Below are 18,582 nucleotides of genomic sequence, written 5' to 3'. Positions count from 1 at the left end.
GTCCTTAGAGGATTGTTTTGCATCAGTAAAAAGCTTGATGTCCAGCAATTTTTTACTTTTAAATACAGACAAGCCCGAAATGATGGTTCTTGGTCCAGCGATACATTGGCATCAGTTTGACCAGCTAATGTTTAACCTAGGCTCATTTGTCATAGATCACACTGGTAAAGTGAGGAATCTTGGGGTGATTTTTGATCCTATGGTGTCCTTTGACCTCCACATTAGGGATATTATGAGGACTGCTTCTTCCACCTGTGAAATATAGCAAAGATTTGTCCCATCCTTTCTATGGCTAATGCACAGACCCTGATTCATGCATTTGTCTCTTCTAGATTGGACTACTGCAATGTTCTATTTTCTGGTTTACCATAGTCCAGCATTAGGGGTCTCCAGTTGGTTCAAAATTCTACTGCCAGACTTTTGACAGGAAGCAGAAAGTTTGACCACATTACACCCATTTTGGCTTCACTGGTTTCTTGTCTCTGTGAGGTCAGCTTTTAAGGTTCTGCTATTAACCTATAAAATTATTCATGGACTAGCACCTTCCTGCTTAGCTGACCTAATTAAACCCTACGTACCGGCTCTGCATTGTCAGGGCGTAGGACTAGGGTGAATAACTGTCTACAGGACACAGAGCCTTCTCTTATCATGCTGCTGTTTTGTGGAATGATCTCCCTACAGAGATAAAACAGTCAGATTCTGTAGGGACATTCAAGTCCAGATTTAAGATGCATTTATTCTCCCTCTTGTATGGCTTGCATTCTGGCATAATATGGTACTATGCTTCCTGTCCTTTTAAACTCATTTTATTAGCAACGGAACAGGTCTCAGCCTCAGTTCATCTAAATTCTGTTATTGAAGCTTAGGGCTAGTGGCTGGCGATCACCTTAGTATTCTCTCTGCTTTCCTGTTAATTTACTGCTGGCGAACGATACCTTAGGTGTAGTTTGTCCGGTCATCTGATTCTGCTCTTTTTCTCTCTGTCCAAGATACCAATTAAGTCGCGCAAGGCTGACAGCTGCACATCACAGGGCACTGGACTGACCACGAGATGCCATGCCTGAAGCTGATGCAGCACACTGCAGTCTGCTGGGGTGACAGGCCCATTATCGACATGAGAGATGAACACTGGGGGCGCTAGATGAGCCCTGCCTGTGGTGTAAATGCTTCTGTGGTCAACAACTGCACATTGTTTTTGATGTTGTTTTGATATCCTGTTTTCTGTATCTTTTGTAAATCTTTGTAAAAACCTTGTAACTAAGTGGTAGTGGCCTAAGCACTGGTTCACCCCTGTGAGTCTGGTCTGCTTGAGGTTTCTTCGTCAATATCATCAGAGGGAATTTTCCTTACCACTGTCGCCTGTGTGTTTGAGCTAGGGGTTGGTAAGGTTAGACCTTATTCATGTGATTTCTCTGCACATGATCCAACACATAGGTGCTTGAATGTTGAGGACCTCAGTAGCTAGAGAAGGCCAAGAAGACATCCACGCTTCACCTAGCTACAACAGATACTAGATGATTATTTTAGAGATGTGGGAATGGACCGGTTGTCTACCTGACTGGTTGCCATCCAGGACCCAGGCAGTTTCATCATCTTGTGGATGTGGTACTAGTGCATGCTACCAGAGTTTGCTTGACTTGGTGTAACATCAGCTTCTTTTACTTTTTATGAAAAGCCTGAACTTTTGAAATGATAAAGAAAATGTTTTTATGCTAAATCTATGAAAGATCAGTGACATTAACTACATTTTAACTCGTCTCTTGTCTTAGGCATCCTTCACAAGGGAAACGGGGAGAACATCTTTGTGACGGAGCAGCCCCCAGTAATCACCAGCATTATGGGAAATGGACGGAGGCGCAGTATTTCCTGCCCCAGTTGTAACGGCCTTGCAGATGGCAACAAGCTGTTGGCACCTGTTGCCCTTGCAATGGGCATTGATGGCAGCCTCTATGTGGGAGACCTCAACTTTGTGCGCAGGGTTTACCCTTCTCTGAATACCACGGGCATCCTGGAATTAAGGTACAGGGAGCAATATGAGATGGAGGAAATAAAAACAGTTATAAAATGTAGTGTTAAAAGAAACAGTGGAATGAGGGGAAAAATGTGGTTAATTGCAAAGCTGATTGGGATTTAGTTTTCGTGATTAAGAAAATGTTAGAAATTGCGGTTATGTGAAACAATTTTATGTAAAAGACACCAGATTTTACACAGAGATATTGTTTGATATTATACAAATAATGAATGTTTATGAGTTTATGTAATTAATAAACAACAGAAAAGGGACTTAAATTTTGGTGTGTATCACGATGTTTGCGCTTAATGATGACGCCATCACCAAGCGACAGGCACCTAGTTTGCTCGGTGGCTATAAACATACAACAAACAGACTAAAATGTTTGATTTTAGGGTTTCCAAATGTTTTTTACCATTAAACTTTACCAGCAAAGAAAATGTTAGCGGACTGAGTGTTAGCAGAACTAAATTTAGCGGAAGATAATTGGTCCGATGATGGTTTTAAAACTTATCTGAAAAGCTAATCCGATAGCAAAAACATTAGGTTCGATAATTATTTGCTATCGGATTAGCTGAACTGTGCCCACCACTGATTATATATTATATATATTCGTTTATGACAAAATAGTTTGAACTGACCTTCTTTTTAAATACCTCCATATCATTGTCATGAGTGGGGAAGTGAGCGATAGAAACCAAAACCATTTTTTTGTACCAGGCTGTAAACTCACTTCTTGAGCTGGTCTCAAGTGGCCATTCAAGGAACTGCAAGATTTGACACACTTGTGTCGGCTTCATTTTTCAGCACTGGAGGTTGAAGCTTGGTTTCTACCTATGTTTAAACACAACTGGGTTCTCTCTGTAGGTAGTTTTGCACAGTTTTTAAGTTTGAATGGAATTACTGTTTTCTTGTGCTTGTTTGACACAGTTTGAATTAAAAACTGTCTTCTTGTGTTTTCATCTCACGTTCTACCTACAGAAACAAAGATTTCAGACACAGGTGAGATGTTCAAGACAATACAAAAAAGTCTCAAGCACATTTTCAAATAGAAATGAGCTGACGTATTTCAAAACTTTTTATTGGAAACAATATAAAGCAATTTCCTGTCATGATAATAATTTTTTTTTTTATGGACCCACAGTAATAACCCAACTCATAAGTACTTCCTGGCTGTGGATCCAGTATCTGGTGCATTGTTCATTTCCGACACCAACTCCCGTCGTATTTACCGTGTTCGTTCTTTAACGGGCAGCCGACTGATGCCAGAAAATGCTGAGGTGGTGGCTGGCACCGGGGAACAGTGTTTGCCTTTTGATGAACGCTGTGGAGATGGTGGGAAAGCCACCGAAGCTACACTTATGAGCCCAAAAGGTGAGCCACCAAAAAGAAAGTGCTACAAAACTGTACTGCCAGTACAGCTTTGAGACAGTAATTACAGCCTACTCTTATACCTATGGTTTCGAAAAGCCTAAGTGTAATGGTTTGACAGTGGAGTCCAACACAGAGAACCACAACGGCGGACGGTAAAAGCAGGTTTATTGTTCACACAAAAAAATATAGTTCAGTAGTTGTCAACAGGCTTGATTGTCAACAGGCAACAGGTCAGATATATCAGAGGCAGGAGAGGATTATTCAAAAACAGGCAAAAGGTCAGTAACAGAATTCTGATACCAATCTATCCATAACAACAAAGAAACATAAGGAACATAGGATGGTGGCAAAGGTCTGCAATAGAAAGGCCAAAACACTGAAAACAAGCCCAATCTGAGATTTCTGACATCTGCCAAGGGTTGTCAAGGACTCACAATAAAAGATATGTGATCCACATCATGACCCGAACTTTACCTGGATCCTGATTCCACAACACAATGCAATAAATGCATACTGATCCGGAGTGATCCGGCTTATTAAGACGTTGCAATCTGATATTTAATTCACAAGCTGAAACAAAATAGTGTCTTCCTGATCTTGGTTTTACATCATGATTTTATATCTGTGAAGTAGTTTTGATATAATACTTAAGTCTATAAAGTGAAATCCTGATCTAGAATCCAGATCTGGTTCCAGATCACCTCCAAAATTTAATGGAGTCTTCCTAAGCCTAACACCAATGCGTGGTGAAAATTTGGTGAATTTTGTTTTGACGTAATCTTTAAAATCCAACAAAGTGAAGTGTACAAATTGAAATCCTCATCCAGGATCCGGATCCAGATAACCCCAAAATTCACTGTAGTCTTCCATGGTCTAGTATCTATCTGTTGTACAAATTTGGTGAGAATCCGTAAAGTAGTTTTGACATAATCCTTAAAAGACTATATAAAGTGAAATCTTAATCCAGAATCTGGATCTGGATCACCTCCAAAATTGAATGGAGTATTCCACGGCCTAATATTTATCTGAGGTGAAAATCTTGTTAAAATCCATAGAGAAGTTTTGATGTAATCATGCTAACAGTCAGACAGACAAATAAATAAATAAACACTGATTATTCTGTTACATCCTTGGCAGACATAACAAGGACTGGAATAATAACACGAGAGAGCAGGACAGACCTATACAATCTGGCAGTGAGAGAATGCTCAAACTGTTATGAAAGACAAGTAAACATTTAGGGGACAGAGGAGGATTCTTTTTAAAAGAACATGTGAAATTTCTATGCTGTTTGCCAGAACGCACATGAGAAATCCCATCCTAGATTGGGTCAGTCCTTCTCTACTCCAACATGAAGCTGTGAATGTGGATGCAACAGTCAAATGTTGCACATTCCCCTGTTTCTCCATTCACATCCATAGAAGCCTATTATTTTTTCAGAGCTGTCATGGTATCTTGGAGCCTCCCTCACTAGTCTCCTTCCAGCAAGTTCCCCCAGTTTTTGAAAACTGCCTACTTGACACAGATTTACCATACAGTACTGTTAGTATTTCTTAATGGCTAATGTTTCTGTGTAGTCTCTCAGTTGTCCAGGTGGTTTCCATAGTAGAAAAAGCTTGAATCTTCGACTGGACTGGGTTGCTTGACGCGAGGACGTTTCGCTTCAAATCGCAGAAGCTTCCTCAGCTAAGATTCTTGCTCTGGTGGTCTGACTTCTGTCTTGACTCTTGTAGAGAAGAATAATCAAGAAGTCACAAAAGCTGGAGTTTTAAACCTAACCAGACCCCTCCTACCGAGAGACAGACTGCTATAGGCCAGTGACTAAACAATAGCTCTAATTAGCACCTATTGTGCTCTAGTTTGTTGTGATTTGGCGCTATATAAAAAAATTGATTGATTGATTGATTGATAGTTAGCACCCTCCTAATGACAGGGCAGCTGTCCCTCCTAATGATGGGAGGGACCCTCTCCCGATGGCTCCCTTGACGACTCTGCTGATGACGTGAATGACTCATTACCATGAACAAAAGACTGAAACTGCTTTGACCTGAGTACCCCATTGTAAACAGGGGATAAAGCGTGTCTCAGACCCCCTCCCCGGTTAAGGCTGGGTTTCAAACGTTTCACAAAGAATGCCTCCTTGACCCCTCTCTCAAACCATTTCTTCTCTCTGGCTAATATTTTAACTTCCTTGTCCTCAAACGTGTGGTTAGTGTCTTTAAGGTGGAGATAAACTGCAGACTGAGGTCCACTGGCACCCTCTCTGCGGTGCTGGTATAGCCTTTTGTGTAAAGGTTGCTTAGTCTCACCTATCTAGTGTTCATTACAGTTACAGTCCAGTCCAGTCGAAGATTCAAGCTTTTTCTACTTAATGGCTAATGTAAATGAAGTTCAACACATAGTCAGTGATGTGAAAATATTCATGTATTCATCCCCTGACTAGTCCGAAGAAAGCTGGCTGTAAAAGTGATGATTTAATCCTTATATGTAGAATAAATTGCCCCATCCCAACTTTTTATGTTTTTTTTACGTCCGCCAAGGATGGAATAAAATCATCTGCATTTATTTATTTGTCTGTCAGTCTGTCTGTTAGCAAGATTTCATCAAAAATACTGCACAGATTTTGACGATAGATATTAGGGAATGGAAGACTCCATTAAATGTTGGAGGTGATCCAGATCCGGATTCTGGATAAAGATTTCCCTTCATATAGGTTTTGAAGGATTACTTAAAAAGGACTTCACGGATTCTCACAAAATTTGCACCACAGATAGATATTAGGGCACGGAAGACTCCACTGAATTGCGGAGGTGATCCAGATCCGGATTGGTGGATGTCAGATATCTCTGTTTGCTCTTGTTTTGGAATATACCACAAACATTAAATGAAGGAATGGATGTATATTAACAAATTAAATGAAGCTGCCAACACAAAACATGGAATATCTTGGGTTCATACTGTATGTTTTTTTTCTTCTTCTTCTTTGCATTTTCCATGTCGTCCCAACATTTTCTCATTTGGGATTGTATTTTGCAATTTAATTATGGATTATATTACTTTAAGATCAAATATTATACAAATACTGAATCTTTATGAGTTCAGTGGTACAAATATTTCATGGGGTGAAAGCTGGATGCGCTTGTGCACGCGTGTACTACCAAAAAAAGGACTGTGTATTTCCTCAGTGCAGCAAAAAAATCAGAGAAATTAGTCCAGCTTTTCATTCTAACTTCCTGCTAACAGCCTCCAGATGGCTTACAGTGCAGTGGATTTGTTTTGTGTGTGTGTGTGCACTCACGCATGCATGTGTGGGTGTGCATGTGCACATGCACACATTTTTTTTTTTATTATTATTATTGTTACTGTGCTAAAGCTTCAGTATCTATCAAAATGCTTTATTAAAACCTCTATGAGGATGTTGCTTGCAAATAATTTTACACCAAAGTTTAGACACTATGACTCCTGAGACATGACATAACATCCACAGAACCACACACAAACAGACTGAATATTTGTATTAAATAATTTAACTGATGCCGACAGACTCGTCCACTCTTGTGATCACCTTGGTATCTAATATGTTAGCAAAATATCTTAAGAATGCCAAATCTGATTCTGATCAAACTTGATAGGTATATTACACATATGGATGAGAACAGATGTAGCAATAATCAAGGTCAAATTTCCAGCCCCATGCTAATGTATAGAATAGTGGCTATTTTTATGTTTTTGTTTTTTGTTGTTTTTTTTTTACTCATTTTCTCTACAATTTGAAGTCATTTTCTGTTGAATTTGTGGAGTTAGTTTAGGTTGGTTGGTCAATTTTTCAACTCAAAACCAATTTTTTTTCACACATTTAAACACTGAATGAAGAGAAGTGTGTATAATTGTACTCAAACTTTCAAAGGTCTAAGGGGTTTTTTTATCTGCTCGACCTAAAGCTCAGTGCGCAGTGGATTTTTTTTCTCATGAGAATATAGTTATTTTATAATTTATCCATCTTCTACTCAACTAGAGCAGGACCACGACAAAAAGAGGTTATTAACCAGGTTAATGTCAAATTTATTAATTGAATTACAGCATTTTCGCGGTTCACTGGATCTTCGAACGCTGCGACACCAAACTGTCAAGGATGTCACACTGTCACATTTCCTCTCTGTGACACAAGTGTAAGAACAGGCATGCGTCAGGGGCTGCAGATGGAGAGTGTGCATGTGTGGATGTTTGGAATTGCAGCAGTAACAGAAGACAAGGTGTCCCCAGTGCAGACCCTGAGGTGTCCCAGCCAGCTGACCTCAGCTTGTCCTCCTGCTTCACTTTCCCTTGTCCTTCCATTTTGGTCCCATTCTCATTTTCTTTTTCCTGATTTCCTCATCTCTTTCCCTTTCTCATAAATGCTTTGCCCTTTGTTGTATCCTCCATCTGCTCCTGTGTATCTCAGTGCATCTCTGAGTTATTTTGGGGCTCAGTTTCTTACAGCAAACACACCTGTCTGAATGTTTGCTTCCTGTTTGACTGAGAACCGCTGTTACCAGTGGAAGGAGAGAAAAAATAGAAATGAATGATAGGAAGATCGGGTACCTAAACACAAACACACACAGAGGACAACCAGGGCAGGAAGTTGAGTACAACATATCATTTTACACTTTGTGAACAAAAAAAAAATCGATTTGCATTCTACAACTGTCCTCTGTGTGGTGCGTCTACTCAGCTCTTTGTCCCAATGAGTCATCCAAAACACGTCTCTAAAAGTTCAGCGCCCCGTCCATTACTTTGTTTTCTCTCCTTCAATGAATCATTGCACCATACAGCTCTGTCAGGGCTGTAATCCATTTTCAGCCAGTGGGAAAAATTGAAACTTAATTGACTTAAAATGTCTCGAGGTTGTCAGTGCTCTTTGACTTATGACTCTTATTCACACTCTTCATTTCCACTCTGACAGGTATCGCCGTGGATAAAAATGGACTGATGTACTTTGTGGATGCCACCATGATCCGTAAGGTGGATCAGAATGGCATCATCTCCACTCTGCTGGGGGCCAACGATCTGACTGCCGTACGGCCACTGAGTTGTGACACCAGCATGGACGTCAGCCAGGTAGATAGAAGAGAGGTGGGGAAGGAATGAGAGGCAGTGGAATGATAAATGATGATCTAACAGTCCCCGGAGTGCTGAGATACGATGCAGTGTGGACAGCAGCCAGTCAGCCAGGGAGGTCAGGTAGACAGGATTTAAGGATGGATTAGAGCCTATAGATAAAATGAATATATCAAAAGAGAGTGAGGACTGCAGTCACTTAAAAAGGCAAAGAAGAGAGCTGTCTGAACCTTGGTATCTTTTCAGTACTCCTCACTCAGCATGCATATAATCTCACTGATAACATCTGTCGTCTAACAGGTGCGTCTTGAGTGGCCCACGGATTTGGCTGTGAACCCATGGACAACTCTCTCTATGTTCTGGAAAACAATGTCATCCTACGGATCACTGAGACCACCAGGTCTGTACTATAAAGGCTGCGAAGCACTGTAAGTGTGCGGAATTTAGACTCCAACTAAGTTTCCTCAAGCCAATTAAAAGGCTCGAAAATGCCTCACAGTGGCGGCGCCAGAAATTTTTGTTGGGGAGCGAGGGGGCTGAGATAAAAGTTGGAGGGGCTCCAAAAAATGTCATCGAAATGAACAATATATAGTAAGTTGCTTTATAAATACCAAGGTATATGTTTTAGTCGCCCTGCTCCTCTAAAATGTGGTATCAATGCACACACACATCACTTAGAATGATTGCCGAACAATTATATACAGCTTCTGTATATTCTGTGTTAGTGCGTGGCTGCAGCTGACGTGCTTGATGAATTCCTGTGCAAAAAGTAGTTCCCAGATAATTGTGATTATATTCCTGTGAGATAATAAGTATATCTCATCTAAATCAATTCTAAAATTACCAGTAATAAAATTATAAAGATAAGTGAAGTTTTAAGAGTGGCCGTAATAAATATTTAGGAAACCTAAATTTTTGGAGTATGGAGTTAAATATGTCTCATTAATACTTGCAAATGCGCACAAATATCCTTTGATTTGTTCACGTGCTTTGTGATTCACAAACACAAATTTCTGATTTGTAACTTCTGTGTGGGTTTTTACAAATAAATGTTTATTTGCAAAACTGAAAATTCTGTTTGTGAAGGGTGATTCAGCATCGGTGGATCACCGAACACACACATTCATCACAATATTGAGACATTCATCAGCGCAAACTGCAGTTGAGATCCACAAATATGTCAGTCGCTATTCACATTATTGGCAGAATTATTGGGGGGGAGTGGGGGCTGAGGGGGGCTTGGCTCATTATTGGGTGGGCTTAAGCCCCCTGTTGGCGCCGCCACTGCTGCCTCAACCGTAAAGTAGTCATCCATGAAAAACCATTATAATGAAAGTTGTGCTGGAGTGGTAGGATATGTTGTGATTCCTAATATTGAAAATTAAAGGGTTCCAGCCAATTTTATTGTTGGTATAGTATGTATTTGGGTGGAATTTCATAATAAATATCATGTGTTTGTTCCTTGAGATCTTGCAGAGAACGTGACAGAGGAAGCGCACATGTAATGTTTGAACACAGCAGACTTGTGTGAAATATGTCTTGATTTTAATCCGATTTCTTCTCAGTGGGATCACTCGTACCCTACGTTTAGTTGTTATATTCACTGCTGTCTTTCATTCATAGTCTACTGTATTTCTTCGGCTCAGTGATGGTAGCACTGTCATATGTAGTAAAGCAGTGCTGCTCCTCTAATTCTTGAATAGCATACTTTCCCAGCATGCCACTTGATTGTCAGAAAAGCCTCCAACATCATCTATAATGTTGCCACAAAGAGTGTGTCATGGCGTACTGCTGCTGTATTTTAACCCACATGGGCCAAAATTCTAAATGTTCACAAGCTCAGTAGCTTGTGAATCTCTTATTTGAATACTAATTAACAAAAATACAGGGATGCTGAAGGACTTCCTTTGTATGACTTAAATGGTAAAATTGACTACACCTTTAACGGTTGTGTATTTGCTATTGAAAGTGAATAAAACAATATTCATGCATATTTGTGATTTTATTGTTATTGTTTGATTGTGGACATGATGCTCTGGCCTATAGGTGAGCATCATAGCGGGTCGGCCGATGCACTGTCAAGTTCCAGGCATCGACTACAGCCTCAGTAAGTTGGCTATCCATGCCGCGCTCGAAAGCGCCACAGCCATCGCTCTGTCCCACACCGGCATCCTCTACATCGCTGAAACAGACGAGAAAAAAATCAACAGAGTCAGACAGGTATGATGTGTACAAGACCTTTTTTTTTTTTTTTTTTTTGGCTGTCTGGCTGTTTTTTTTTTTTTTCCAAATGATTCTGTTAGTCTGAAGTTATTTTCTTGGCTAGCAAAGCTGACAGCACAGCTGGTGGGGCTGTGTGGGTGTTTTTAAGATATTCTGAGATTGTTTCACATCTCCTGGCAGTGCATTCACTTCAGATGATTTTTCCCCTTTTTTCCAGTACTCTGTTTTGATAACTCAAAATGGATTTTGATGCTGCTGGTTTTTTTATTGAGTGGGGGCTTTTTTTCTATCTCTTCATTAACCGTCGCTTTGCTTCCATTTTCTGCGTCTGCATTTTCTTAGGTGAGCACAAATGGAGAAATATCGCTCCTTGCAGGTGCTGCTTCAGATTGTGATTGCAAGAATGACGTCAACTGCAATTGCTTCTACGGTGATGATGGCTACGCCCCCGATGCCGGCTTGAACTCCCCCACGTCCTTGGCTGTATCCCCAGATGGAACTCTCTTTATTGCAGACCTAAATAACATACGCATCAGAGCCGTGCGAGCCAATCGGCCTGGTCCCGCCATCTCAAGCATAGGGTTTGGTGGGCCTGGGGCAGCCCAGTATGAGGTTGCGTCACCAAGGGAGCAGGAGCTGTATGTCTTTAACGGTGAAGGGCTTCACATCCAAACAATTAGCCTTGTGACTGGCGAGCCGCTTTACAACTTTACCTACGGCGCTGATGGAGAGCTGGCTATGCTGGTGGACAATTGCAACAATACAGTCAAGGTGAGAAGGGACAGCCTGGGCCAAGGAGGAGGAGCTGGCCTGTTTAGGCTGGTACTACTCCCAGAGAATCAAGTCGTGACCTTGGGGCTCGACCCCACTGGTGGGTTACGTAGCATATCAACCATGGGTCAGGAGGTGGCTCTGATGGGCTACAGCGGCAGCACAGGCCTCCTAGCTACCAAAGCAGATGAGACTGGATGGACCCACCTTCTACCAGTGAGTGCCTGATTGTGTTCAGTGTGTATTTCCACCTACTGAGGCTTGATGCAGCATCTGAAGTAGTTTTCTGTTGCTTTTGTTTTCATCATGTTGCAGTACATTCCACCTCATGCAGTATACTGCTGCCCTCTGGTGCCCTATTTGAAAATTGCAGTAATGATGTAACATCCTTTGTCATTCAAACTCCTCTCTCTCTCTCTCTCTCTCCCAGATATGACAGTGAGGGTCGCCTGACCAACGTGACATACCCCACGGGCATGGTGACCAGTCTGCACCGAGAAATTGAGCGGTCCATCAACATCGACATTGAGAGTTCCAACAGAGATGATGATGTCACCGTCATCACCAACCTGTCCTCGGTTGAAGCCTCATACACCGTAGTGCAAGGTAGAGGCACGCTCAGCATGCACACTGTGTTCAGTGGAGCAAGAGCTGCAGAAAAAAATGCAGTGAGGAAATACAGCTAGAGTTACAGACAAAATTCCATTAAGACAGGGCGAACATGAGCTCAAATCATTCAATAGACCGTCTAAATCAAAATTTATAGTTATCTTTAAAAAATATATATAGCATTCTGTAAAAATCTAACATACAAAATAATGAAAGCTGTTAAATAGCAAATCATTTATGATAAACCCTTAGCAATGAAGAATCAAAAATATCGGGATGTTATGCGATGGACTGGTGATCCATCCAGGGGAAGTTGTTGACTCTCATCCACGACATGCCACAGTATCTGGGGATAAGCTCCAGCCCGATGAGCCTTAGGGCCTGCATCACATTTAGGTGACTGCACTCTAACTTAAGTTTTGTTTGGGGTGAACTGTTCCATCATCATGTTGATCACTGCAATATTCAATGATTGTTATCCCTGTTTGTTGTCTTTTTGGAATCATACAAATAAATAAAGTAAAACCCAGGCCTTTTTTTTAATAAAAGGATTCATTCTCTATATATCTATATAGACAGACAAACACATTCAAGCTCTCCTACTGTCAACCTCCTCACCAACCACTTAATGACTAAAGGCACCTTGACACCTGCACACACTTGATCCCACACTGCCAAGCAGTTTGTCATGCTGGACGCCATGGTTTGTCCTGCTTGGTGCAAAGCCATCTAAAATAATCATTTCGTAGCCAATGATGCATTTGCTCTCAGCACCTGACTGATGAAACCATTCTCTCATCGCTCCCAATCAATCAATCAATCAATTTTTTTATATAGCGCCAAATCACAACAAACAGTTGCCCCAAGGCGCTTTATATTGTAAGGCAAGGCCATACAATAATTATGTAAAACCCCAACGGTCAAAACGACCCCCTGTGAGCAAGCACTTGGCTACAGTGGGAAGGAAAAACTCCCTTTTAACAGGAAGAAACCTCCAGCAGAACCAGGCTCAGGGAGGGGCAGTCTTCTGCTGGGACTGGTTGGGGCTCCCAGAATCACAGAGAAATTATCTACAGCTACAGGTTGTCTCGTGCGCATCATGCACTGCAGAACGCATTTGGAAACTTGTCTCAAAGATAATTATTTAGAATATATTGTAATGGATTGATAAAACAGTTGCATTTTCATTCCTTCTTATGAGTTAGATGACGTATCTGTGAAATTACAGTAGTGTTCAGAATAATACCAGTAGATTCAGTAGATTCTCACAAATCCAACAAGACCAAGCATTCATGATATGCACACTCTTAAGGCTATGAAATTGGGCTACTAGTAAAAAAAAAAAAGTAGAAAAGGGGGGTGTTCACAATAATAGTAGTGTGGCATTCAGTCAGTGAGTTCGTCAATTTTGTGGAACAAACAGGTGTGAATCGGGTGTCCCCTATTTAAGTATGAAGCCAGCACCTGTTGAACATGCTTTTCTCTTTGAAAGCCTGAGGAAAATGGGACGTTCAAGACATTGTTCAGAAGAACAGCGTAGTTTGATTAAAAAGCTGATTGGAGAGGGGAAAACTTATACGCAGGTGCAAAAAATTATAGGATGTTCATCTACAATGATCTCCAATGCTTTAAAATGGACAAAAAAAAACAGAGACGTGTGGAAGAAAACAGAAAACAACCATCAAAATGGATAGAAGCATAACCAGAATGGCAAAGACTCACCCATTGATCAGCTCCAGGATGATCAAAGACAGTCTGGAGTTACCTGTAAGTGCTGTGACAGTTAGAAGACGCCTGTGTGAAGTTAATTTATTTGCAAGAATCCCCCGCAAAGTCCCTCTGTTAAATAAAAGACGTGCAGAAGAGGTTACAATTTGCCAAAGAACACTTCAACTGGCCAAAAGAGAAATGGAGGAATATTTTGTGGACTGATGAGAGTAAAATTGTTCTTTTTGGATCCAAGAGCCGCAGACAGTTTGTGAGACGACCCCCAAACTCTGAATTCAAGCCACAGTTCACAGTGAAGACAGTGAAGCATGGTGGTGCAAGCATTATGATATGGGCATGTTTCTCCTACTATGGTGTTGGGTCTATATATCGCATACCAGGTATCATGGATCAGTTTGGAAATGTCAAAATACTTGAAGAGGTCATGTTGCCTTATGCTGAAGTGGACATGCCCTTGAAATGGGTGTTTCAACAAGACAATGACCCCAAGCACACTAGTCAACGAGCAAAATCTTGGTTCCAAACCAACAAAATTAATGCCTCGCAGATGTGAAGAAATCATGAAAAACTGTGGTTATACAAGTAAATACTAGTTTAGTGATTCACAGGATTGCTAAAAAAGCAGTTTGAACATAATAGTTTTGAGTTTGTAGCGTCAACAGCAGATGCTACTATTATTGTGAACACCCCCTTTTCTACTTTTTTTTTTTACTAATAGCCCAATTTCATAGCCTTAAGAGTGTGCATATCATGAATGCTTGGTCTTGTTGGATTTGTGAGAATCTACTGAATCTACTGGTACCTTGTTTCCCATGTAACAATAAGAAATATACTCAAAACCTGGATTAATCTTTTTAGTCACATAGCACTACTATTATTCTGAACACTACTGTAGGTTTACAGTAGATGTAACATCTCATCATAATTGCTCAGATGAGCTGCGCGCAATGAAATGCATTGACATGCAGTGTTATCAAATAGGTTGCGCAACATTCACAATTAGTTCATGAAATTAATGCATGCTTAGAAGTTTTGAACATTTCAAAATTTTCTTTGCACCCTGGCACGCAGCCAAGCACAGCTCACACACAGTTTACGGTCAGTTTACGTGTGTACCAGTGAGTGAATCCAATTCGTGCAAGTGTCAAGGCACCTTAAACCAGCCACGTTACATGCTTTTGCAAATAAAAGCATGATGTATGACTTTCTTTCATAAAATATACAAAATTCTCTAATATTTTATTTTTATGTATAGATATAGTAACATTTAGAAATTTCAACTTTGTACCTCAATATTGAAGAAAAGCACAAAAACCAACACATACACATGGAGATGCTTAAGGCTTTTTCACAGTACTGTGGATCAGATTAAGATTATGTAACCGTAATTAAAGTTAAACTAGGTCAGACTGTTTAGTTTCTACAATTACTGCGTCTAGGTTTTGAAAACACGTGTGATGTTTGGCGCGCACGGACTGATTCTAATTAAATGTGTTGTAATTTTCACTCAGTTATGCATATGCTTTGGAAGATTATTTCCCTTAGTCCCCCTCCCCCTCCCTTTCTCTGCCTCTCTTGGAGTAAAATTACCAATATATGGCTGTTAATCCCAGCTGGGATCATCTTGCTTTTGAATATCATCACAGCAAAATTCATTAACTGTGTGCGGAGTGAATCCTCCTCATCCCTCAAGCCTTCTCGCACACAAACACACACACATGCACAGAGCTCTCGAACCGTTCCCATGATCCCTGAGCTTATTTGGTCTGTTTAAAAGAACGAGAAGAAAGAGAATAATTGTCTCTTCCCCTGACCGCTGTCAGTGGCTTGACAGAAGTCTGAATGCAGACTGTGGACTATAAGTCTGATTCCTGAGAGAGAAAAAGTTGCAGATGTATTTAGTGTTTCACCTGTATTGTGGGAGGAAAAAGGAGAAAGTTGTTCACAGAGCTGTAAGTCATTTAAGGTTTATGCTGCACTTTGCGGGTTTCCACACTGTCCTCTGCTGACATACTCATTTAACCATCTCTCGCTCTCTCTTTCAGTCCTTCCCTCTCTTCATTAACTCGTGCACAGTGAATTCTCCTTGGCCCTCCAGCTCTTTCTCTCTCTCTCCACCCTGTTTTATTACAGAGGTTGTTCAGACAGAGAGAGCGGAGGAGATTTATCTAAAGGCTGCTGCTGCCAAGTCAATAGAAAAAGCTTCACTTGTCTGTTTGAGGCATTGTTAAAATGTGCCTGGAGCTTTATTACAAATTGGCCTTATGGATTACTGTCATTTACAGCGAGGCTTCAAAGGGAGGCACCATCTGATCCCCCTCACCTTTTTTTTTTGGAAACGAAATAAAAAGCTCCCCCTCTGCATCTGACAGATATTTCTGAGCTGAAAACAATTTTATCTCACTTTCGAGTCCCTTCATTGTGATCAAAACCTCTGTTTTCAGGAAGCGGAGGAGCAAATTAGCTTCAGGCGCGCATATAGGCTCAAGGCCGGTTTTCATTACTGCGCTGCGGCATGCCTTTCTCGCTTTTGGCCAAGGCTGAGAAGAATAATTATGGGTAATCAAACAGCACAGAGGGTTTTTCAAGGGATGACGTGCAGCCCTCCCAACTCTCAAGAAGGTGCTGTCTGTGCTGCATGCGGGCAGAAGCTGATTGGTTGAATTTACCGCTGCAGCCAGGTGACGTATTTGAATCCTGACAAAATAACAGGAAAAACTGGAGACACTCCAGTCGTGTTTGGTGTATATGTTTATACCAAAAATCGAGACACGCAAGTAAATTTCCACTCAGTACAAAGTTCTTTAGAAAATCTGGGATTGACGTTTTACACCATATGCCCCCCTGACACAACTCCATATGGACAATGAGTCACAAGTGGTCTTCTTGAACCAGAGACCTTCTCACTGAAACAAATGTACTAACCAGATACACCACCAGCTACCAAACGTAAGTACCCAGTAATTACGTAATCTCCCCGTGAGAGACCAGATGCAAAACTATACTCAGGTCAGGTCTGGGACCATGCTCTGGTGCTGCAGGTCGCTGCATCCACAACACCACAGAACCAACCTGGGACCTCGATGGCAACCACCCAGACAGACAACTGGTCCACTCCCGCCACCCATAGGTCACCATGTACCTGACCCTACCAGATGAAAATGTGAGTATGCCCTTGGCCTTCTCAAGGCAAAGGACCCTCAGTGGATGAAGCCCAGAGAAACAAACCATATGGCCAAAATATTGTCGCTGACACTCCCTCACCCCCACTGCAAGTGATAATCTTCAGCTGAGTCTTGCGAAGTACATGCTCATTTGACACAATCATTCCAGTGGTACTTCAAGAGCCATTGAAGAGACCTTGTACCACAGAACTCCAGTTGTCACTTTAGGTTACTGGTTAGTGTCCAAGTCTCACAAACATACAGACAGAGAAGAAGCACAAGGACCCTAAAGACTTGGACCTTCCTACTCCTCCAAAGATATCTTCTGTCCAGTGACCTCATGATGCCATAAGCTCTTTGTGTTTTTGATGTTATTCTGGTTTTCTGTTTCCTGCATCTTCAGCTTTGTAAAAACTGTAAAAACCTTGTAACTGTTAGATTGGTCTAAGCAGCGGGTCACCCCTCTGAGTCTGGTCTGCTTGAGGTTTCTTCCTCAACATCATCAGAGGGTGTTTTTCCTTACCACTGTCGCCTGTGTGCTTGCTCTAAGGGTTGGTAAGGTTACATGCTTACTCATGTAAAGCACCTTGAGGCAGCTTTGTTGTGATTTGGCGCTATATAAATGAAATGATTTGAAATTGAATTGAATTGCTCTTCCCAGGCATCTGATTTCAAAGGCTGAGGACACAGGGACATTAATGATGCTGCTGCTGACAGACCATCACAGATACTCTTCTGATGGTCCAGGATATCACTGAAAGCCTGGCTCTAAACCTAAACACTCTGATTCCTCACTGAGCTTCTCAAATGCTGCAGTCAAGCTACGCTAATACTGAAAAACTGTTTACATTCCTGGCATTTTCTATGCAGAACTTTCTGGTACTGTATGTCACTGCCCCTAGTGGTGACATGGAAGTAGGGAGGTGAGCAGAAATGTATCTGCCTGTGCACATCACATGATGTGATTTCTCCCTAACATGAACGTCGATTGGCAGACAAATCCTTTCTTTGTGCTGTGTACCTCTAATGCAGCTGTTTTCGGCAGAAGCATCTGCTTTCTCTTTAATATCACAGGATGATGCTGACAGTCAGATTACCTTTGAATGTCTGTGATTGGTTGGCTGAGTTTAAGCATAGATTTGATGTAATTAATGAGCTGTCTATGTAAAAATCAAGCAGCTGCCTATGTACAGTAGTGTTCAGAATAATAGTAGTGCTATGTGACTAAAAAGATTAATCCAGGTTTTGAGTATATTTCTTATTGTTACATGGGAAACAAGGTACCAGTAGATTCAGTAGATTCTCACAAATCCAACAAGACCAAGCATTCATGATATGCACACTCTTAAGGCTATGAAATTGGGCTAATAGTAAAAAAATAAAGTAGAAAGGGGGGTGTTCACAATAATAGTAGTGTGGCATTCAGTCAGTGAACAAACAGGTGTGAATCAGGTGTCCCCTATTTAAGGATGAAGCCAGCACCTGTTGAACATGCTTTTCTCTTTGAAAGCTTGAGGAAAATGGGACATTCAAGACATTGTTCAGAAGAACAGCATAGTTTGATTAAAAAGTTGATTGGAGAGGGGAAAACTTATACGCAGGTGC

The 18,582-nt window shown here is 41.2% G+C and overlaps 1 protein-coding gene across 1 annotated transcript in view; it reads left to right on the top strand.

Moving 5' to 3' along the window:
• tenm2 (teneurin transmembrane protein 2) overlaps positions 1–18,582 on the top strand; it is an 899,715-nt gene that overhangs the window by 846,640 nt on the left and 34,493 nt on the right. Inside the window, 10 exon segments of the mRNA XM_034181532.1 lie at positions 1,770–2,019; positions 2,993–3,013; positions 3,156–3,385; positions 8,328–8,482; positions 8,783–8,819; positions 8,822–8,886; positions 10,529–10,702; positions 11,048–11,680; positions 11,682–11,692; positions 11,907–12,082. Coding sequence (XP_034037423.1) covers positions 1,770–2,019; positions 2,993–3,013; positions 3,156–3,385; positions 8,328–8,482; positions 8,783–8,819; positions 8,822–8,886; positions 10,529–10,702; positions 11,048–11,680; positions 11,682–11,692; positions 11,907–12,082 — 1,752 coding nt within the window.

Source organism: Thalassophryne amazonica, chromosome 11, assembly GCF_902500255.1.
Source record: "Thalassophryne amazonica chromosome 11, fThaAma1.1, whole genome shotgun sequence".
NCBI lineage: Eukaryota > Metazoa > Chordata > Actinopteri > Batrachoidiformes > Batrachoididae > Thalassophryne > Thalassophryne amazonica.
The sequence above is the reverse complement of the archived record's forward strand: the minus strand, read 5'-3'. Positions and strand labels throughout refer to the sequence as shown.